We start from the raw sequence: 24,359 nt of genomic DNA, 5'->3' as shown, positions 1-24,359 counted from the left end.
ATGCTGCATGCCTGAGTACTGGTAGGCACATGGGTTAAGAAGCCCTTTAAAAGATGTGACAGCAGGCAGCCTGGAACCCTGGGTGGGCAACTGCTGGAAGTGAACAGAACATCTTGTTTAATCAGGCCACATAACCCCAAACAATGATAATACAGTAGAACATCAAACTGGCTTTCTACCCACAGCTCTCAACTTCTTCAAAACACCTAATATTCACAGAACACATGTCCTTTCAGAACCTGCTCCCACCAAAGAGAAATGCTTAAAATTGTGGGTTATCAAACAACAACAACAACATGGCTTCAAATAACACCAACACTTGAAGGGTTCAGACAACCAGGAACCACACACTAAGAAACTGCATGGCACTAGTAACCACATCTAGTCCATCATTAGCACCTCTCAGTCTTGGTTTCCCAGTGTTGCCCTGTCCTCTGTTTTTCCCCCAGTCATCTGTTGAAGTTGTCAGCATGTGACAGCAGCCACACCCTGAGAACGGCTTCGACTGGCCTGCTAAATCAGGTGAGTGTAGCCGATAGGTCTCAAACCCTCAGTGAGTTAGAGACATCCCCTGCATGCAAAGGTAAGTTACGGTGGATTGAGAGGAGGAGACCAATAGCAAGTCCAGTGGTCAAGAAGACGGTTGTAGAGGGAAGTGAGGAGCAAATGAGGGTTAGGGATTAGAGTGGGGCAGCGGGTGTGGCTTGGGGATAGTCTCAGGCCAGATAAGAGAATCCTGTTTTAAAGTATATCACTAGAAAAGGGAAACAAAGGGATTGTGGGATTCTTTCTCTCTGAGAGCCAGTGTGGTGTAGTGGTTAAGAGCGGTAGTCTCATAATCTGGGGAACCGGGTTCGCGTCTCCGCTCCTCCACATGCAGCTGCTGGGTGACCTAGGGCCAGTCACACTTCTCTGAAGTCTCTCAGCCTCACTCACCTCACAGAGTGTTTGTTGTGGGGGAGGAAGGGAAAGGAGAATGTTAGCCGCTTTGAGACTCCTTAAAGGGAGTGAAAGGCGGGATATCAAATCCAAACTCCTCTTCTTCTCTCACACATGCGTAAGCATTGTATTTTATTATTATTTGCTGTTGGTTGTGTTTGATGGATTAGTCTGTCCTACCCAACTCCAGCCTTCCTAGCAAAAGACACAGATACCATTCTAAGATCACAACAGTGTGCATTCCGTGACAAAACATCAACACCTCATCACAGAAGCCTCTCCCCCAACTGAAAGAGTAAGGTGAGCTAGCTCAGGGCTAGCTTCCAATTATATTCATTACAGAAATCACTAGTATATGTAAGCAACCACTTTTCTGTCTGGGATACCCAACAGATTTCAAGTGCTTCCATATTTGCTTTTTATTTTAAAAAGCCTATCAGCTCAGTTCACAATACATGCAATGCCAAACCTGTATCAAGCAATAGCATTAATAAAATAATACAAAACATACATCCATAATATAAAAATCTGCAAAGACTCCCCCCCCCACACTTTCTTTTCTTTTTAAAGGATTTCCAATATATTTGAACAGGAGAATTCACTCAGGGACACTTCATTACATCACTTTTAGAACATGTGAGCGCACTGGGTCTTTTAGGAAAGTCAGACTATAACATGGGAAGAAATACACCAATCTCTGTCAGTAAGCAAAAACATTCAGAGCAATAAGGTAGAAGATTATCCAGAGGTCAATGCAGATAAATGTGTGTATTCCCTTTCACAAGCTACACCTTCAAACTCATTAAGGCACAGATGCATTTTAAATTACCTTCAAAATAAATCTGTATTTAAAACTGAGGGGGTATTTTGCCAACTTTCCTTACTTTGTAAGGATAGCTGACTATTATGTCAGTGTGGAAAAAATGAAAAATACATTGACATGCGAGCCCTGCGCTCTGTTTCTAATCCATTCAAAAGTTTGTTTTTGAAAGAAGATCAAGGAGAAGATGACTCTGTGATGGAGACAATTTATTTAAGCCTAGCAAGAAACCCATCACATAAAAGAGATTGCTCACATTTGCAACTGAATGTTGAGTCTGAAAGAAAAAAGGAAGGAAATCTTTACAAGCTGAAGAATTTAAAAGACCCTGAATCAACAACTGTGTCAAACATTTTGCAGTCAAGAGCATGCATCTAAAACCACTTCAGAGCTATCTGCATCTGGAATTGGACAGGGCTTGTTCACTGCCTTTGCCTACCATAACATGACATAAAGCAGCTCCTTGCCTAGCTGTCAACGTTTCCCTTTTTTAAAAAGGGAAATTCCCTTATTCCGAATAGGATTCCTTGCAAGAAAAGGGAAAAGTTGACAGCTATGGCTCCTTGGGAGTCCATGGACAATAGACATCAATGAAATAAACCGGTTAACAGTGAAAGACCTGGCCTGTATGGGGGGATAATTCACGAAGGGCAGATTCTATACAACCTATGAGTAAAATGTGTACCCTGTTTGCCCAACATGGTGTAAGGAGAGGTAGAGGATGCTAGATAGAGTGGGAGCCCTATCCTATGGGGGAAGAGAAAGGAGCTACTAGTAGGGAGCCCCCAGATGCCTTGCAAAGATCTGCCTACAGTTTTCCCCCCTGGATCATGGATTGCTCCAGGTATGAAAAGAGGGAGGGCAAATAGGACATTTGTGCAACTACCCAACCTTACTAATGGTAGGGTTGCCATATTTTTGGGCCAAAGTTGTTGAATTTTTATTGCAACATCTAAAAAAGAGTGAGAAGTTGTTGAGCTAATTTTAAGGAAATTTGCCAGAAATCTAGGTTTCCAGCATGGGTTTCCATACGTCCAGATTTTCCCGGTCATTTAAGCGATTTCCGCCCGGACACTGTTTCTGACTGCCATATTCCAGCTATGTCAGGGAAATTCCAGATGTATGGCAGCCCTAACTAATGGGCCTCAACACGATTTCAAAGGCAGATCTAGGGAATCGCCACTGGTTCAGTTGCACTGGGCGTGGAGCTTCTAGGATGCTGCAGCAGGAACGCCAACCATGAAATCCGATGGAAGGCAAGCGGCTGGTGGGTGGGGGCAGATTTTGGCGTCGGGCAGGCACCACTGAAATTTGAGACACCATGGTCCACCACTGATTCTTTGTTATAAGGAAAGCAAAGGGGAGCCAAATGCCAGTATTAGTTACCATCTATCCCTCCTGCAGTGGCTTTATAAGGTGCAATCCTGCTCCAGAGTATAACACTTACCCGGGGTAAGAACAGTGATTTTTCCCAGCTGTTCCTCTCTGGTTCCTTCCTGAATAGATTTTTTGCCAATTGGCAAAATCCTCTTGCATAGGAGATGAGTACCTAGGCTGGGAGAATGCAAAAGGCAGGCTGGGACCCTACTTACTGTCAAGGGTTTCTTACTTCCAATTGTTTTAACAACTGTAACAATGGAAAGGTTGTTTTAATTGGGCTGCTGAAACAAAAAAAACATAGTGGAAAACCAGGTGTGCTTTTTTGTGTGAAAAGGCTGAGAATGAGAGCCCCGTTCTAGTTTATGCTGCTCCCTTTGACTATGTAAACACTTGGCTACTATTGGTAGATGAAAAGAAAAACAAGTATATCTCACAAAACTGAAGTCTGTCCTCCACAATCTAGGATTTCTTTCTTATATCTTTCCAGCTGAGGCAGTGATCCCACATATCTCAAAATGTACCCCAAAGCCATAATCAATAATAAAGCAAGCATTGACTGTGATGGAGCTATTTTTCTAGGCTTAAAAAATCTAGACCATTTGCTTTATATTACTGAGGGAAGAGATAGTTCACAGATCCGTGTTATTTATCTGCGTCTGATTACTGACATTTCAGTAAAAAAATATCTACTGAACTGTACATCCAGTTGATCGATAGGCTACTGTAGCTTTTAAGCTGCCCAGAAAACAAGACTAAGCACAACAAAACTTCATTAGACGGTCAGTGACACACTGTTATCATTTGTCTTTTCGTCTTGCTTTCTCAGTTCCAGTTTAAAATTTATCCTTGCTATCTTACTATACATTCTTACTGGTTGCTTAAGCTAAGACATTTTCATCCTCCAAGTTAAGGCACTGCTTAGAAATGCTAATAAGTGAGTGAAATAGAAATGCCTTAAATAAAATGAAATAAATAACACGTTTCATGCCAGCCGCAAAAAAAGTGATTGTAAAATATGAGTGCCATAGCAAATCAGCAGGCAGAGAACTTTATGCATTACTGCTAGGAAGCTTATATTCTGATCTTCAGGCCTGCTTGTCCACTAAGGATGATAAAAGAATTTGGAAGGGGGAAAATTATGAAAGAGAATATGATGCAAATTAAATATGCAAGTTTGCTTTTAGCAAGGAGGAAGGCCATGGTCAAAAATGCATTCAGATGAGACATTCAAAACCACTATATATTTTAAATATGGAGCCTTTCCCAACCTGCTGCCCTGCAGCTGTTGTTGAAATATGGCTCCTATCGTCCATAATTGTTAGCTATGCTGATTGGGACTTATGGGCATTTGAGCCCAACAACAACAATAGAGAGCGCTGGCTGCTATGAAGGATACCTAACTCACAACCTCTCCACAGAAACTACCAGTCACTGAACCAATGGGAAAACAGCCCATTGAGTGTAAATTAAGTCTAAGGTGAAAATAAAGTCTAAAGTAGGCTATATTACTCCCTTGAGAACCACAGAAGTCAAATGTCTGGACTGCAAAGGATATGTGGAAGACCATTTGACTTCTTGTATATAGGCAGTTTTAAAGATTATTCTGAGTAGCCAGGTAAGTGATGCAAAAGATGTCGTACTCTGAAAAACAGTTCTGAACAAATGCTTTGAAACAGACAACAACAAAAACCTGCCAAGTGAGAATCAGACACATCAACATATATATTTAGGAACATTTTTGCTACAGCTAGGAAACTAGGAAAATGACTATTATGGTGCTATCATATTTAAATTCTCCAGTTAAGATATTAGACCCCCAGGCTTTTATTTACCTTGAATCCCCAAAGGACTAACATTGCCTCTCAATGCTGGCACATGATGGTACTGGTGTAGCCTTGAATTCCTGTACATCCATTGGTACCTGCCAATTTCCATTTCTGGTCTGGTGATCACTGCCAATTTTAGGTGGTAAAAAGTCAGTGTCTCCAGCAAAGTTCAGTTTTACTTTAAGTACTTTTATTCAATTCAGATTTACTATAAAGAAAGCAGGAAAGGGAGCAAGAATGCAGAAATTTATGCTGAGATTTCGTAACAGAAGCCAGCCACACCCACACACCAATCAGAAGAAGGGGGAGAAATAATTAGCATTAGATTCTAGGGGCTGCAGTTATTAGTAGAATTTAGGAAGCCTGCTAGATTCCTCAGAGCACATATAAATTTGTATGTTGACATATCAGTAGCATCCAGTACTCTAGAGCAGCCTCCCCCAACCTGGTTCATTCCACATTTTTTGGATAACATCTCCCATCCGCTGGCTGGCTGGGGCTGATGGGAGTTGGAGGGCACAAGGTTGGGGAAAGCTGTTCTCAAGTCATTTTTATGGTATTTCCATCCTTTATCACATGCATTCCTCTGTTCCCTTCTTTACTGACAGTGAGCCATTCTATAGCTGATAGATTACAGCAATTTTTTCTATCCTAATTGTGGGAAACCACATTTACTATTTTTAACTTTTCACTAAACCCAGCAGAGCAAGATTATCATTCCCAGATGGAGCGAGGGGAAAAAAAAATATCAAAGCACAATTTCAACTGTTGCAGTATTAAACAGTTAGCATCTTGAGAAAACAAGTAGATAAGGCAAAGCTGTAGCATATTGTGCAAAATTGTTCGAGGTTACACTGGCAAGTTCCTTTGATAATTTGATAGCATACTATTTATTAGAGTAATAGAAATTAGGGATGAAGAAATCTCTCTTTTTCATTTTTCCTGTCTTAAATTCAGTTCTTTACCTTTCTGAATCAGTCTAGAAATTCACCAGCACTTTAGTGCAAATTTCTCCTAATAAACACATTTTTGTATGCAGTTTTAATATGCACATTTATGCCAACAATTTCCCTATATATAATGCATATTTGTATGCTACGTTATTTGCAGAAATATATGCATTTTTATGTACGCTTTCCCTAACATGCATTTTTGTACACATTGCAAAATTCAGAAAAGTTATGTTTCAGTTCACATATTTGTTTGAGAGCATGAATTAGGTAGCTTCCCATTTAATGCTAACAAAATCAAATTTCTTCTCTATCCCTAATAGCAATGAAATCAACAAAAAAATCATTAAATATAAATATTACAAAAAATCTAAATGCTGATTTAGAAGTTAAAAAATAAGCCAAAGTTTTATGCATTATCTTCAGTAAGTCCCCCTCTTCATACTCCTGGAAGTTGTCAAACAATAACCAATAACATGCAGTACTTTATATTCTACTAGGAAGTAACATCTAAGTCTAAGTGCCCTGAATGTTGGGAAGATGCTTTTGATAAACCCCACCAAGGCATTTCATTATCAGGTGTTTTCAATTGTGGAGAGATCAACACAAGATGGATCCTTTCCTCAAATGCACTGTTGTTCTTTAGTATTTGATTCCATATTCTTAAGACATTAAAATTTTATTAAGGAGCATGCAACAGGTTTTATGGAGAAATGGCACCCAAACTCTCCAAATGGTATTACTTCTGCACAATGTCTGTTCATTACTATGGGGTTTAAGTGGAAATCCCACTCAAATGAAAAAAGTTGTGAAATCACCAGTGCAGTGTTTATGGAGTATGCTTTAAATATTCTATTCAGGCTTTTCCAAGTCTTCTTGCAAATCAGTCTTGAGTTGGGTTTGGTTTTGAGGCAACTAAACTGCTTCAGATTTCCCTGGAGAATAAAAAAGCAAATCAACCCAGTTGCTGCTATATAACCACAAAATTAAAAGTGTGTGTGGGTTTCAAATGGAAGTGAAATCTTTTGCATCTGCACCCATCTCATAAAGCCAATGCTGATTCTGTAAAGAAACTGAGTCCTTGCAGCAAAAATCTAAGGAGTTTAACCACCATGGACTAAGTTATTTTTGATCCATACACTTTTTATATCTGTCTAAGAAAAAGATCCTCTCTTAGATAGCTAATTATCAACATTTCCTTGAGCATATGTCCATGTTATTCAGCTGTGGCTGTTTCCGCTTAATGCACAATCAGTCTTCTGTCTTTAGGCCCACAATGGATGCCACAGCAGCTGACCATGATCTCAAACAAGAAAATGGAGGGCTGGCTGATCATTCGCAGCATTTTAATTTTTTTTGCATATATGGGTTATACAGTTGTCTCTCTGTGTGAGCTTTGTAATTATGCTTCTTCAAACTGCTTCCACATTAGAGTCCTTTAGTATTACTGGGGCACTGCTTCTTCATAAATTGCTGGAGGAAGAATCAAAATGGAGGTTCCTCACAGGATTAAAACATAGCACTATGTTAACTAGCATTTCTATCACGCCTGCTCACAAGTGAGTTCCATTCAGCCCTGCCAGCTTTATATATAGTTTATTGCTTACAAGTTCAGCCTCTGTTATTGCTTCCTATTGATCCCAGCTAGGGGTTAGTGAGCAATTACTACTTGAATAGCCTCTCTGAATTGCCCTGATGTCAGTTTATGTTCCCACCAAAGGGGACACTTTAATTACTTATTTCCTTTCTCTTTTCATTTTTAATAGTGAAATGGTACTTATTCGTTTCTCGACGTGAACAGAAACTAACATTCAGAGCATCTATTCAACGGGCAATTACTCATTAAATCCTTCAGACTGGGATCAACAGGAAGCAATTACACAGGAAGAACCTGAAAAAAGGAAGTGTTTAATTTAAAGGCGCAAAAGCCCTGGAAAAATCTTAATAGTGCTTTGTGTATCCACACTTGACAGGCTGGGGCTGCCATTGCATTGTATTGCAGGAAAATCAGTCATAATTTATCAGATTGTGGGGCAGGAGACATAGGAGGAAAACATGGAGAACACTGCAGTGATCTAACAACAACCTGTGTACTCTCTCTCTCTCTCTCTCTCTCTCACACACACACACACACACACACGGAACGGTCAAGCTTTGTTCACTCTCTTTTTTTTTACAGAACATCCAGATTACGTTAAAAGTGAGTGAACAGCAGATGATAATCCCAGAGAGAAAGGGCTAACATGGAAGCAACCTGCAGTTCCTTCCCTTTCTTAAAGACACTTTTATGGCCCGGAGAATTGTAGTTTTTCCTTGAGGAAACTAGTGACCAGTACAGCACAATTAAGAGGCATTACTCTTCTCTAGATGGGATGGGGTAATCTAAAGTGGAAACACGGTGTACTATTACTTAACCACCCTTGTACAGCTTTATTTTAAACAAATGATTTTTAATATGTTCTTGGCCTGTGGCAGGACATATGGGCAGACTCAGTGCTAACACAAGGCTACACCTGCACCCTTCCATCACTTGCTGGGAAAAGACTCCTGCACCAGAGCAAGAAGATCATACTAGGTACTTCTACAAACAGGGGTCATGGAAAAGGAAGAGATGAAGGTGCCATTAACACAAACCTGTGCCCCACAGTCCTAGTCCTGCTGGTAGACCAAATTTTGCACCTCTTGGGACCTGTTGCAAGGGCCTCTCTCTCTGTACATAAAGAGTAAATAAATGTTAAGTTTTAACAGCATGCCGCAGAGGGCTATGCTGCAACAGCTAAAGCCTTCCATAAGAATATTACTTAGATTATGTAAGCGTATTGACTTCATTAACATTTTCCTCTGCAAATTATTTGAGCCCCTCTGATCTAAGCAATCTCCTTTTGTACGACTGCTTTTCCGGATGCAATCCATGCATGCAGAAAAGCAGCGATGCTTTGGGGAAGCTCAACTCTTATCACCAGGTGATGCCCCAGCATGGCTGAACAGATGGCTGACAGCACCAATCGCATGTGATGGAAGGGGTATGAATCCTTCTCCTGTCCTCCCAAACAGGTGCTTTGCACTGTCAAAGCAGACAAGCACCAGCCATCTGTTTGGCAGAAGTGACCTTCGAGCATAGAAGCATGTGCAGACCACGACTGCACTCTCTAACGTTTGGCCCGTTTCTTTGTTCAGTCACCTCTAGAAGTGTGATCTGTGCATGAACACCCATTTCTACCTATCAGCCTTGTTAGACCATGATGGTGCCATTTTTACTGTCACATTTTTTGTCATTCCATGGCTCTGTGCCTACCTACATCATTGCAACTAGGTGCAGCCTATCAATCATAGGCCACTCTGACAGTTGCAGAGAAACAATACATGATAAGTTGAAGTTATAAAGGTAAAGGTAAAGGGACTCCTGACCATTAGGTCCAGTCGTGGCCGACTCTGGGGTTGCGGCGCTCATCTAGCTTTACTGGCCGAGGGAGCCGGCGTACAGCTTCCGGGTCATGTGGTCAGCATGACTAAGACGCTTCTGGCAAACCAGAGCAGCGCACGGAAAAGCCGTTTACCTTCCCACCAGAGCAGTACCTATTTATCTACTTGCACTTTGACGTGCTTTCAAACTGCTAGGTTGGCAGGAGCAGGGACCGAGCAATGGGAGCTCACCCCATCGCAGGGATTCGAACCGCCGACCTTCTGATAGGCAAGTCCTAGGCTCTGTGGTTTAACCCACAGCGCCACCCACGTCCCTTAAAGGTAAAGGGACCCCTGACCATAAGTTGAAGTTATAGCATCCCTCAAATCAAGAATTCTGTGTGAACCTGAATATGACTGGGGAGATGTTCATTTTATTGGAGAGGGCAGATCCAGGTATCCATCAATTTGCAAACACGAAGCTGTTCATAAAACTAAAATGAAGTGGCATAGCCTTTGCAGGGCATGGGAGCTGTGTTCATCAGCGCTCACATGCCTGTGAATAATTGCTAAACCTGGAAGAATTGGTTTTGATTTATTTATTTTGCCATACTTGTACAAATTATGTAACTAATCCCATTCTCCAAAGATAAGCATTCACCAAGTTTATTAAACACTATAAGGATCAGGTAAATTTGCAATTTCTACCCCTGATCTAAACCATCGCTTCTGACATATCTGGCTTCTGTGCTGTCACACAATATGCCACAAATCCTAAGTAAGTATTGAAAGCTTAATAAACCTTAAAATACAAGTAACTTTATATGGTGCCAGTGACCTACAGTAAAATGTAAAACACATAGGAAGCCAACAGTATGATTGGGCATGAACAGTATCCTACCTGTGACTGCTAGTGAGCAGAAGTAGCTGGAGTTAATTCAAAGATTCTGCAACATTGAAACTGATCTCAAACATACACACTTAAAAGTGCCTGTACTATGTAAGCCTACAATTTAGATTCCAGAAAACTCTGATTTTATTTCTTTTTTTCACCACCATTTCAGATTTTCCATATTTTTAATGGCAACACACCTTCCACTTGAAATCTCTCAGCAATTTCTCACAGGAAGGTCAATAGTCAAATGCAAGTCCTTCTAATATGCATGTCTTCTCAGAAGTAAGTACACTGAGTTCAATGGTGTGTACTCCCAAGGAAGTTATTATAGCACTGCAGCCTAAAGAGTGCATTTTGTGTGTTCAGGTTTTTCTTGCTTGCTGTAAAAATCAAGCATCATTTCCTACATTACTCAAATATAGCAATTCTTTTGGAATTTGCTTTTTAAATCTACCATAACCTTATAGCCAGTTTGTTCTGGACATCTGCAATAAATCTTGTATGACGTGTTTCTCCCGTGCTTTACTTATTGGGATAGTATCCCCGCCCCAAATTAATACAAACATCTTGTCTGTGTTAATATGTATCTGGGTGTATTTCCTCCTTCTCTGCTGATATAAAATGGCATTCATTTTACCCATTTATTCCATCTCAGTAAATCCGCCTATCCCCATCCTCACTTTTTGATTTAATTTAATGCCTGCAAGATAAACCCTGTCATTTACAATAATTTATAAACCTTCAGCTTTAAATGCACTCAATCTGTCTTGCAGCCTGTAAAATATCTGCTCAACATTTCCACGGACAATGTTCAAAGCCTATTCCTTTGATATTTGATAATCGGAATAAAGCAGCATATTAACAAGAGTGTCACACAGTTTCACCAATTAAAAGAACAGCAAATGCCACAATGGCTCCTCTCCAGAGAAGCCTTAAGGATACTGCAAATCACACTGTGTATTTTTTTTTGGCTAATCTTTTTTCATACAGTTCTAGAGATTTATAGTATAAGACATACTTAGTTCGAAACGTATTTTAATTAAACATTCACCAAAAACTAAACGCCAAGGACTCAAGTATTTAAAAACATTTTACAGTACATTAGAATGAAAAATTAGATGCACTATTGTGCCACTTCAGATGTGTAAACCACCATGGGCATATAACCATCATGTTAATGGCACCCAAGTCCCATTGATTTCAATGACACCTAAGTTGGTCATAACTATAATTTCATGTTGATTTCAATGGGACCAAAGTGTAAGTAACTTGCTCTGGTATCCAACTTATTCACTCTCTGTGCTAATCTTTACAGCTACGGATTCCTTTCTATGACAGTAGGTTATTGCTGTTCAACAATTCAAGAAAAGCATTATTATTTTTTGTAGAAACACTGCTGTGCATTTCTAGAATATTACAAAAAGGATGATAGGTCCACTGCACTTTTTTTTTTTTTGGAAAATCAATTGCAGAATTCTTATGGGTGTGGACAGAAGAAGATTTCACTCAAAATGTACCAACAATTATTTCAATCACCTCAACACTTGAATCTTTATTTGCATACAAGGGGATGTTTAAAATAATCAAAACAATATATTTTAACAATGACAAGTGTGCGGATATTTCCTTGTTCAATATCTGACATTTCGATAACACACCAACAATTGCTTCATAGAGATGACCAATGAAAAAAAATGCTACAATTTAAGACAGGTTTTCTTTTAAATGGACGTAATTACATTTTTAAAAGTCAGGTTATTTAGAAAACATTTGCATTACTTAAAAAAAATCTAGGGATTCTGATATAGGTTTCAACAGTGTGAAAGGGTTTGTGTATTGAATTTTTTCTCCATATTAAGTTCCCATGGTGTGTCATACACCTGAAAGCAGTACAAAATTCGTATGTGTCTTGTAAATAATACTGCCAAGGGGATTGGAAAAACAACCCACAGTAATATCCATAAAGGTCCTTGGGTGTTAAATACTACAAACAAAATCTAAAACACCATCCAAAGAAATTATGCATATCTAAATTCTATTCTAAAAAATGAAAGAGAAAAAAAACCTGACAGGATTTCAAAGCCTAGTGAAATGCTCACATCCTCTTAATTTCAGTTAGGAATGTCTCCGAAATAGCCATTTAGAAATGTAAATAATTTTTTAAAATAGTAATAATACCCAAAGCATAAACAATCAGAGTCTGGTCTGAGTTTTAGGTGAGGGGAGCTATTCATATTTTATTTATCTTTGTAAACCTAACCCATTCTACAAAGGGGAACGTCATAACGTGGGTGATTACTTTCTTTTAAAGACTTTATAAGCCGCACCCTTTACAGACGGTCAAGGAAAAATGGTATACTTCCAAATAAGTCCATGCAATCTAGCAAACTAACTAAAGACAGGATACAATAGCAAAATCAGAAGTGTCATCTTAAAGGTAGAACGATTCCGCAAGCTTAGGTGATGTTTAAAGGCACATACATGACACTAGTCCTGAAATGCTTTAGACATGGGCCATGATCAAAAAGACTATGAGCCTAAGGGGACGTCGCACTTGTGTTTCTTAAACAGCAACAGAACACCCATTCCAAGTTGCAGAGCAAACTGCTTCTGGAATACAGAAAACTTTCAATAGGGGTTTGCGATATGGCACTGAGATATATAGATATAGTATAGATATCATAGGTAGATAGATAGATTATATCCATCCCATCGAACTGGTGCAAAAGCTAAGCAGTTCTTTAGATGCCACCAATTTACTTTCTTTGCAAGGGTGGTGTGGTGAAGGAAATAATGAATATACACCTTACACGCCATCCCTAAAGTTTCCCTGATTTCAAAGACATTCATTCAAGTACAATTCACTTCTTGGCCTGGAGGTACACAATTTTCTCTTCCGTTCACTTAACAAAGAGTGCTAATTGTATTTTTTTGAAATTCAAAATGCAACTGCTTATGAAGCAATATTGAAAAAGGATCTGTACACACTTTGGAGGGCTCATTTTATAAGAAGCACCTTTTAAAAACAACTTTATCCATTGAAACAACAACAAAAACAACCTTCTGGGGTGTTTGTCCCCATCATGGGCATGCTAGTGTTTTGATATGTTTTGATTCCTTAGCATTGTAATGTTTCAGGTAGAATATTCAGGATATTATTTTATACAATGGCTGAACCGTTCACCAAATTTTACTTTACTGAAATTGAAGCTCTTATAATATTGCATGTTTTAGATGTTTCACTGAGCAACACAATTAAAATTTGCGGAATATGTATCGCATCACTGTACATTTAACTAACAGATTCTTTTCCGGACACTCTAAACCATTAATTTAGAAGTATTCATTAGCAATTTAGGATGAAATACAAAGAAACCACTAGTAACAATATATATAACAGGTCCTGTAAGTTTTAGAATTTCTCAAACAGGATAAAATACTGGAACCAATCCTTTAGTGTGTGCTCATTCCCTTTCAAGTCAGTGGTTTTATACAAGTGTAAATGGCCGCAAAGTTTCTAAATAACTACACTAGCCTGCTACAGAGAAGTGCAATCGAATGAAATAATGCAGGCTGTTAACTTTGTTTCATTGATCTTTAAGAATAACCACCACCAGCAACATTCAGATTTGATTTCTCTTGCCACACTGCCATTTTCTGGTCTGTAAGTCTCTCAATTGGAACATTTGCCCCCAAACACTACTGTGCACTTTAATTATTTGCATAATATTACTGCTTCATTCTCTTCCCTCAAATATTATAGACATGCAACACATAAGTGCTGTACAAGGAAAAAAAAGAAAACAAGCCATTCTGTCTACACTGGCAGAAAGCTTCCTATTACAGTAATACTGGATCACCCAAACCCCTACCATCAGACTCAAAATGTATGAATAAGGCATGTATGTATGTACGCACACACACATACACACACACACAATTTTTCTCTAAACTGCAAAAAATGCAGTCTGGGTTTTTTCATGGGATTCGAGATGGCTGAAAACACCAACTTAAGAGATGTTGGGAGAGATGGCTGTTCCATTAATCTGCTGTCAAGCCATACAGCATAAAAACCACTGGAAGCTAGAAGATGCCATAATGATAATTTAAGCACCGCTCTAAAGAGAGTGACAAACATAGCCTAAATCTTTTCACTTAAGGTTCTTAAAAAGATTTAAACAGTCTATTGTTCGGTCCTCTGGGTACCTTTTTTCTCTTGGCTTTGTTCTGTATTTTCCTCCGCTGCAGTTTCCATGGCTGGCTTTATACCATCCACCAAAAATGCTCTTGCTCCCCGCCCCCAGCAAAGAGTCTCTCTTCCTTCTTTCTTCCTTCCCTTCTGTCTCCTATTTACCGCCGCAGTGATTGAGTGGCTCTGTTCCTCACTACAGTAGATTACGCTCCTTTCCAAAATGCACAAAGTCGTGTCAGCTTTAGTTTCGATCTGCCTACTGGTCCATAAAGATCTCTGCCAGGAAAGACTCAGCCATACGTCAGAGACCCCGGTTATAAAATAGCAGGTCTGTGCTCGATTGTCTCCCCACTCTCTGTGTGTTTGCAATGGGAGCGTGAAGGGGGGGATAAACCCAGCTAGCCTCCCTTTTTTCACATGGTCTCTACTTTCCTGTTCTCCCTATGAATGTTAATCAATTCTGTGGTGCAGAATAGATTAGTGACATCAGAAGAGGGGCTGCATCTGAGGGAGTGAGCAGAGCCCCCTCCTGTTGCATGACTCAGCGATGACACTCACCCCTCACCATACGCCATCTCTAAGGAGAGCCCATGGCATCACATGACAACAAGACTCCCTTTCCCATGATGATCGCCTATTTATTGTGCTTGGAATTTTTATTAATTCCACATGCCCCCAGTTCTTACAAAGCACATGCCTGTTTCCTTTGTAGTTTTAGGTTTTGACTTGAAGGATGCATGGTTTGAACGCAGTTTAGAAAATAAATGCATATTTATGCCCATCAAATAACTATGTTGTTTGTTGTTGTTTAGTCGTTTAGTCGTGTCCGACTCTTCGTGACCCCATGCACCAGAGCACGCCAGGCACCTCTGTCCTCCACTACCTCCCGCAGTTTGGTCAGACTCATGTTTGTGGCTTCGAGAACATTATCCAACCATCTCATCCTCTGTCGCCCCCTTCTCCTTGTGCCCTCCATCTTTCCCAGCATCAGTGTCTTCTCCAAGGAGTCTTCTCTTCTCATGAGGTGGCCAAAGTACTGGAGCCTCAGCTTCACGATCTGTCCTTCCAGTGAGCACTCAGGGCTGATTTCATTAAGAATGGATGCGTTAATGAAATAACTATGTACCATGTGCTTATATGGTAGTGAGGAGGTTCTCACATCTCTGGGGCAGTTAAGCTATTATGACCAGTGAAGAGAGGAGATGCACAGGTGAGACGAATACTAGAGGTCCATAAGATCTCAACTTTCCAAGTTCCAAAGTTAGATTCCTTCAATTTACGAAGGAGCGTCCTTATTGATATAGAAGCTTAAAAAAGATGACAGGATGTCCTCATCCAGTCATAGGCAAATTTTTATCAGGAGATGATGGAGCATAGCACAGCATTCGCTGAGCCCATGCAATAGACCTTGGCTTGAAGATTTTTGCAAGTCAAACATTTTCTTTGCCAGTTATTTTGTTTGTTTAGTACTGTGCACAGGGGATCTGAAGATTAAGATCTGAGGCAGATGTTACATTTGCACATCAAGTTTAATACAGATGATGAAAAGCTAGATGAAATGTTTTATTTCATGGAGTGTGTTAGAAGGTATTCTTCGGAGTCATAAACTCCTAGCATCAAAGGAGAGTTGGGGAGCTTCTATCATGCTAGATTTCCATGTGCAGGGGTTGCCTGCAGTGACCAACAGCATTCAGACATTTTTTCTTCCCACTCACCCCCTGCAATCTGAGCTGACAGTCCCATGAACTTTTTCTTCAACACTCAGATCTGTCCTCAGAGAGCAGTAAACTAGACTACAAAGCTATCAAAAACAAAGTCAAAAATCCCAGGTAAATAACAAGCTGCTAAATTCAGCGCAAGAGACAGAATAAAGGAGCAGCTAATTCAGCAAGGAGAACAATTGGATACCCTTTCCTACTTCATCACAACTACAATGGCTCCTGGGACTTCTTACCTGTCGTGTCCACTTATCTCCCCCGTCTTCCAGGGTGTGGACAGGGTGTGTGTGTGAAGCATTCAACATGCTTGAGGTTACCTAATCCCATGGGTTCTTTTTCCCTTTCAATACACATGACTGGGGCCTTACTTTTGTGAACCCTAACATCGCTTTTCCATTTCCAGAGTTCACCAAATGTGTGTGTCCAGGAGCCTTGGAAATTGCATACATGGCAAAGCATTGCATTATCTGAACAGTGTGCTATGGCTTCACCCTATGGTCTTCCCTATGAGAAACCCCTGAGATATAGCTAGATATTTACTGCTAAAACCCAACTCCATTTTTAAAAAGACATTTTCTAGCATCATATGGAGACTACCAAGACATGAACATCTAGTGTGAGATGCAACAGCTCTCTTTCAGTCATACAACACCAAGAAGAAGAAGAAGAAGAAGAAGAAGAAGAAGAAGAAGAAGAAGAAGAAGAAGAAGCAGCAGCAGCAGCAGCAGCAGCAGCAGCATTTGGATTTGATATCCTGCTTTATCACTACCCTAAGGAGTCTCAAAGCGGCTAACCTTTTCCTTTCCCTTCCTCCCCCACAACAAACACTCTGTGAGGTGAGTGGGGCTGAGAGTTCAGAGAAGTGTGACTAGCCCAAGGTCACCCAGCAGCTGCATGTGGAGGAGCGGAGACACAAACCCGGTTCACCAGATTACGAGTCTACCACTCTTAACCACTACACCACACTGGCTCTCAACCTTGTGTGATGCACCACTATATCTGCAGCTATACTTCTCCCCACACCACACTGTTAAAGAAGATTCCTACATTCTTCCTCCTTCAAACACTAACCCAGCATTGGGGAACCTTTGGCCCTTCGGATGTTGCTGAACTACAACTCCCATCAGTCCTAGCAATCATAGCCAACACCCAAGGATGATAGGAGTTGTAGTTCAGCAACATCTAGAAGGCCAAAGGTTCCCCACATCTGCACTAGCCCATGGTAGATGGGATGGGCACTCACAGGAACCAGTGCAAAAATATGTATCCTTAAAGATAACTCTTCACCCCCTTAAAATGCAAGAAACAATACCATCAGTGAACCATATCTAAACCACAGAAACCAGGAACACCAAATTGGAAGCAAGTGTGACACAATTCAGGAGAAATTTGGAAACAATAATATGACAAGGCTTGGGAGAGAATCAGTGACAAAAGAGAAGCACAATTTTACATCCTTCAAAATTCAAAGCATTTTCGAAATGATCAGTGTGCATTACAGGAGGCTATTAAAGAATAACATAGATACAACCCAGCTAAGTTTGTGAATTTTGTCATCAACAAAAAACAAATTTTCTTCTCTGGCCACCACCCTACTTGGACTAGCAAGTCAAGACATTAGAACAGATGTCTTTCAAATTTGTAGAAGCAGATCTACATTAACGAGCACAACTTAAATGTATATTAGATTATCAGCACTCATGCTCTCGGCCTAAATATTTTACATTGTCAGTACCAGCATCTGAAATTTTATATGACACAAACGACTGTGAGGATTGCTCCCTACACCTTGCTGCTTCAACATTAAAAACAAAAAATGGGGGGCGGGATAGTCTAAATTAACGTGTGTGGATTAGAAGGGAAATTGTGACTGGCCCAGAATATTGACTCACTCGCATAGGAAATGTAACTTTTGGCTAAAAGATAAAGGGAACAGAAAATGGTACGGATTATCTGTCACCTGATAGTAACCAATTATTCTTCCTCTCTCTCTCTCTCTCTCTCTCTCTCTCTCTCTCTCACACACACACACACACACACACACACACACACTTCAAAGGGCTTCATGCACCAGAATTTATTCTCCATTGTAGCCAGATGAGTCCAGCCCCAAAGAGTCTGTGCACAATTACGTCTGAAGACCAAGAGACATGACTCCTCCCTTTCCCATAACTTCAACAAGCCCTGATCCAACATTAAGGAGGGAGAGAGAAGCTGCTGTATTGTGAGACAGAAGAAGTAGCAAGTGCATTCTTTTCCAGCTACAACCATTTCATGGTCCCATTGTGGGGTTTGTTTGTTTTTTAGCCATCCCTTCTTCCAAGGAGTTCAGGATGCCATTCATGATTCTTCCACCCCGATCTTATCATAGGAAGAGTCTGCTGCATGAAAACAGTGGCCCATCTAGTCCAGCATCCTCACAGTGGTCAGCCAGATGCCTATGGGAAGCCCCTAAGCAGGAAGTAAGCATAACAGCACTCTATCCACTTATGATTCCCAGCAACTGACAGTCGAAGTACAACACTGCCATCATGGCTGGTAGCTCTTGATAGCCTATTCTACTGGAATGTGGCCTTCTCCTCTTAAAGCCATCCAAGTAGGTGGTCCCACTTCTTGTGGTAGCAAATTCCATAGATGACCTCTATTACTTCAAACTATAGTTTTATTACCACAACCATTTTGAGGGTTAGACAAGAGAGCACTATAGACTGGCCCCCAATCTCCCAGTGAGGGTCACAGCTGAGCAGAATCTTGAACTGGAGCTTTCACAGTCCTAGCCCATTAAGCACAACACCACATTGTCCCTCAATGCATGGGTGAAGCTGCAAACAACTTCAAAGCCTTGTTGATTTCATACTTTTGTATTGTTTCTAAGGCTGCATTTAGTAATATTGTGTGTGTGTGTGTGTGTGCGCGCGCGCGCACATGCACACCTGCAGATAAATAACCATTCTTCCCACAGGATTAAATAATTTTAAATAATGCTTTTAAAGCCTCCCACTTCTCCCTCCAAGCACTCTGGCAAACAAAAAGGACTTTGAAGAGTGTGGGGATACTCCTCAGTGGCAGAGAGCTCTGGGCAAGAAGAGAAGCAACTATTTCTCTCCACTGTTGTTTCCTTATTCACACTTCTCTGCAAGTGAGATAGGACTCTACCTCTCTTCCAAGCAGTCAGTTACATCATGGCTAATTTAGACTACGATTTATTGAAACATGCCTGTTTCATAAACCATTGTTAACCCACAGCATTTCTGGGTTCAGGCATAAAGTTAAACTGCATATAACCCAAAAGTAATTTAAAAAAATCTTCCATTCTTCTTGTGGCTTCACTGCAGGTGTAAACCCAAGGTACACTCCGGTTCATTAACATAAACCATATTTTAGCATAACATCCAGACAAGGCCATCATATTTGAATCCAGGTATATTACATATCCAGGACCTTAAAAGAAACAGATGGATGAAATCCAGCTATGCTGTCCTGCCCACTGCACAACTACTGATCCAGAGGCACCGATTCCAGCTTCTATGCTGACCTGTGCGGTTCCTCTGCCGTCCATAAATACTTTCAGGGGGTGTAAAGGGCTGCACTAGGATGTGAAAACTGGTGTAAGCATTAGCGGATGCCACCGCTGGATAGAAAGTGGGTCACCAGCATTGAATTTAATCCAGACGTCTGTTAGACTGCTATCTGTACACAAGTACAGTTCACATTTTAATACGGTAAATATATTGGCAAACGTTTTCTTCCGCTGTGCTCGTTGTGGATTTCACTGTGGATCTGCTCCCTCTGCTTCTCTTTCCGAAGTGGAGTGTGCATCCTTCTAATCAAGTCTCATTTCATTAGATCACATACCAGTTTGCATAATTGATAACAGCTTACAATTTACTGCATTCACAGAGATCCTGTAGGGATTGCTTTTTTCTACATTGCAACCTTTTTTCTTTTTAACTCACAGCAAATTGAAGTCCTGACCTTGTGGAATTAAGTACTCAGAAATCCCAATTCGTGTACCACTTTTAAAGAAGTGGATACGCTTTGGTTATCATGATAAAGTGTCACAAGCCATCTATCGCATCTGAATGTGCACTGTAGTTTCCCACCTTCAAATATTCTTCACAAATTCTCTTACTAAAATACTGGATTACAGAGCTCCCAACTTATCACCACGCTCTCCACAACCTCTTCTAAGCTGCCATTCCCTCATACCTCATGCATTAGAAACCCAGGCTCAAGTCGTGTCTTGATTGGACCCCTGTGTATGCATAAAAAATAACTCTTCTTTCTCCCCTTCACAATGCCCTAGAGAATGCAAATCAGGAGCAATCAATAATGACAGCTGAAGTCTAATAGTTCTCTTTCACTCACATCAACACTGTATCATACACTCAAGTAGAGCATGCTCTTTGAAACTCCAGGTGATATTTTTTTTGTTAAGTCTACTTTCATATTGGACTACTTGAAGTGACAGAAGCTAAGAAATTTGCATGTTTAGTCTGGGACTATGCATTGCCAAATCTCAAAACAGTAGGGGATTTTATATACACAATGAACTTGAACACAAAAGCACTGTAGGGTGAGTTGAGGACAAGAGTAGCAGCCTTGATTCTGCATCACCAGATTGGCTGTCTAGTAAATTGCCTTGCCAGAGTAGGATTATTGCCTACAGTATTTATTTCTAACATTTTTGTCTACTCTAGACATGGGTTGTCAACGCTTTCCTTGGGAAACTCAACATGAGTCCGAGAAAATGGGGGGGGGGCAGAAATCTGCATAAATATTACCTGCTTTTGTATCTTAAATGCAGTTGACCTCCCACTAAAACCAATGGCAAAATCATCACAGATTTGTATCCCCTGCCACACAAAATTCATGATCTGTGACTATTATTTTTCCATCCGTGCATCAGAGGTGGGACATGTTCAGGTAGGCAAGAAAGTCCATCAAAGGACTTCCTCAAATGGACTAATTTTTCTCTTGTACTCAAAGTTCACACATCACAAAATTCTTCATGCTATGGTAACTGGCACTGAAATTCTATGCTTGTCCGCGCAGAAGTAAATTCTATTGTTTTTAGTGGGGCTTACTCACAAGGTAAATGTGAATAGGATTGCAGCCTGAAGCTCTAACTCTTAGAATAATAATAATACATTGATGGCAAACACATCAGTCAGCACATCAGTTCTGAGCATGGTGCCAAGAACACATGATTTTCTTCCTTAGGCTTCACTTCTGTTTGAAAATTACACATGTATTTATGAAGAAGTGGGCAGAGAAGATGTGCAAGACATGCCTGAAATTGTGTGGATATGGACACAGAGACTCTCCTCTTTAAAAAACTGCTGAAGAAAGAAGCTTGCATGCTTGGGAACAAGGGTTCACAGATATGCATGAAGCAGCTTCTGCAGTCTCAAATCTCCAAAATTTGTGATCAAATCTGGATATACAACCTTTCCATTTCAGGTAGGTAGCCGTGTTGGTCTGACGCAGTAGAAATGTATAAAAAAAATCTGAAGAAGTGTGCATGCACATGAAAGCTCATACTGAGAACAAACTTAGTTGGTATCTAAGGTGCTACTGGACAATTTTTTATTTATATTTCTAACCTTTCCATTTGCTAGGAAAGCCCAAGGCCAATAAGCTGGCAGGCAGGGCTAGTCTCCTCTTTTGACTTTGCTCCCTCATAAACTTAACGAGTTAATTGTACATGGCCTTGTTGTACTTCAGGGAGGTGTGTGGCGGCCCCAGATATGGGATGCCTGAGAAGGGAAGATTTCCAGAAGAGCTGGCTGGGAAGGAAGCACAGACTGAGTCCATGAGAACCCACTCATCCCTGAGCAGCCAAGAGGCCATGGGTCTTCATGGGTGACTGAACTCTTCATCTCTATTCATCCCTTTTCTCAATGCATAACAACAAAACAGCAGTGCTCTCATAATACAGGCCTCTCCATTCTTTCCTCTTTTATCATCATTCATATCTCAACTATGACATGACTGAAAGGGATTCTGATGGGAAATGTGCTTCACATTAGCATATTTTCCCTCCATACAATAGCGGCATTAAGCTGCTGCATTTTCAAAGCCTAAACAAAAAGCAGCAAGACTTTTCGCAGCAGCAGTGTTTGAAGTTTAATTATCTGTCTGCCTTATCTCTAACCCATTTTTATTTCTTTTTTAAAACGAAAGAGGGACATATGTTTAGTTGGAAAGTTTGACTAACAGAAAACAGTAGGATGAAAAACACTGATTTTTTTTTTAATGCAATGTCTTTAAGATGATTTTACTGACACGTGATGGTGTTAAAACTCATCTTTACTTCATTGATAATTGTATTTCATGCTCAGAGCCACTTTGTGGTGATAGTTACTTCTATTTTAGAATTAAAGAGATCAGTCTAGGCAACTCATTTTAATACTTACAGAAGTTTTTTTTTCCTTAATGGTGGTATGCTGGCATTTTCTCATGCAAAAACCTAGGCAGGCACAACACTGCTTAAGTACACAGCAAGACATCTACCCACCTTGTATTGTCAGTTGCAACAGTCTGGAAGTGTACAAAACCTAATTATTTTAGAAGAGGGCATTAGACTTTAAATAATTAGGAGAGAAATTTTCAAAGAGAAGTGAAGCCCAAGGAAGAAAATCATTCCAACTGCATTAGTCAGTAGACACATGAAATGCAATTCACCTCACCCTGAACTGACGGCTGAATGGCTGACTAGTGTAGTTTTCAATGGGAAGTTCAACACAACTTGATCTGAAATAAAGCCAAAATAAAAAATATATCTATGGAATGTGGTTTAGAAAAGCTGCTGTTCTCCTTTCTTCTTCAATTTTATTTATATAAAAAGATAGTAATCTCCATTTACTTGAGGCCCCCTCAATGCCTGAAGGCTCTAGTCAGCAGAGGATGAAACAAGATGATAAACTGCAGTAATACAGAAACATCCTATTTTTAGGCTTAATTCGGGCAACCAGAGGATTTACCCTCATCTATAATACCCATGTGTCAAACTAGAACCCACAATTTCCCAATGACAAACAGAACTTTCTTGCCTGGGCTGTCCCTAAGCCTTCTGCTCACAGAGCCAGGGCAAGAAAACCTCTCTTTTTAGACAAGAGGACAGTGACTTTAAGAGTACCTTAAGGGAGACTAAAATGACAGCAAGGCCAAGCTCCCAAAACAATTCAAGGGAGAGCACCTCAGTAACAACTATGCCCCAAAAGTACATGAGAAGCTGCTAAATTATTTGTGGATTAGAAAACTCAGACCGTTTTAGAAAGCAAACTGCCCCATAGATGTGCCAGCCAATTGTCTTTGCTGCTGCAGGCAACTGGCATATTCTCTCATCTGTGATCCGTGCTGGCTTTGCACAGATGTAAACATGCAGGGTTTGGACCTGCTGAAACTGATGGACAAGTAGCTTCACCATGCTGATTTCAGTTGATTTACTCATAGAGTATGACTTAGTTGAGTATCACCTGCAAGTGCCATTGCATTTTCTACCTTTCACTCTACCTGTTCTATCTACATTATTACTCACATTTAAACATGTACATAGAAGGGCCAACTTTTAGTGGCATAGGTTTATTAGTTTATTGTTGGGTGAACATTTTATGTATCTTGTATTGTTAAGAGTTTTAAAATTTTTATCTGCTTTTGAATTTCCTTGTGCTGTATTTTATTTTTGTCAGGTTGTGTTGACACTTTACTGTAAAAAAATAAATAATAGATAGATAGAGATGGATAGATAGAGATAGACAGATAGATAGGTGATAGGTGATTTATACTCCGCCCATCTGTCTGGGTTTCCCTAGCCATTCTGGGTGGCTTCCAGCAGAATATAAAAGCATAATAAAATGTCAAACATTAAAAACTTCCCAATACAGGGCTGCCTTCAGATGTTTTCTAAAAGTTGTATAGTTCTTTATCTCCTTGACATCTGATGAGGAGAGTTCCACAGGGAGGGCGCCACTGCCGAGAAGGCCCTCTGCCTGGTTCCCTGTAACTTCACTTCCCGCAGTGAGGGAAATTAGCGTTATTAATAGAATTGTAAACCACTCCCACCTCTCCTGCGCTACAATATGTGCAACATAATAATAATAATAATAATAATAATTTATTATTTATACCCCGCCCATCTGGCTGGGCTTCCCCAGCCACTCTGGGCGGCTTCCAAAAAAAAAAACATTAAAATACTGCAATACATCAAACACTAAAAGTTTCCCTGAACAGGG

General features: G+C 40.3%; 1 protein-coding gene across 4 annotated transcripts in view; it reads right to left on the bottom strand.

Moving 5' to 3' along the window:
• The window catches only part of GPM6B (glycoprotein M6B), a 105,129-nt gene that overhangs the window by 24,086 nt on the left and 56,684 nt on the right, over window positions 1-24,359 (bottom strand). Inside the window, exons 1-2 of one of the 4 annotated variants that reach the window (XM_053387219.1) lie at window positions 14,419-14,840; window positions 4,972-5,091 (exon numbers count right to left, since the gene is read on the bottom strand). The exons of 1 other annotated variant lie outside the window; for it this stretch is intronic. In XM_053387219.1, the coding sequence (XP_053243194.1) occupies window positions 4,972-5,091; window positions 14,419-14,467 (169 nt within the window). In that variant the 5' untranslated portion in view covers window positions 14,468-14,840. Of the gene's footprint in view, window positions 1-4,971; window positions 5,092-14,418; window positions 14,841-24,359 lie in introns of those variants that run through there. 2 more of the 4 variants (XM_053387217.1, XM_053387216.1) reach the window with 2 other exon arrangements.

The sequence above is a fragment of the Podarcis raffonei genome, chromosome 4 (genome assembly GCF_027172205.1).
Source record: "Podarcis raffonei isolate rPodRaf1 chromosome 4, rPodRaf1.pri, whole genome shotgun sequence".
Taxonomy (NCBI): Eukaryota; Metazoa; Chordata; class Lepidosauria; order Squamata; family Lacertidae; genus Podarcis; species Podarcis raffonei.
Note: the sequence above shows the minus strand (reverse complement) of the source record. Positions and strands in the feature narration are given on the sequence as shown.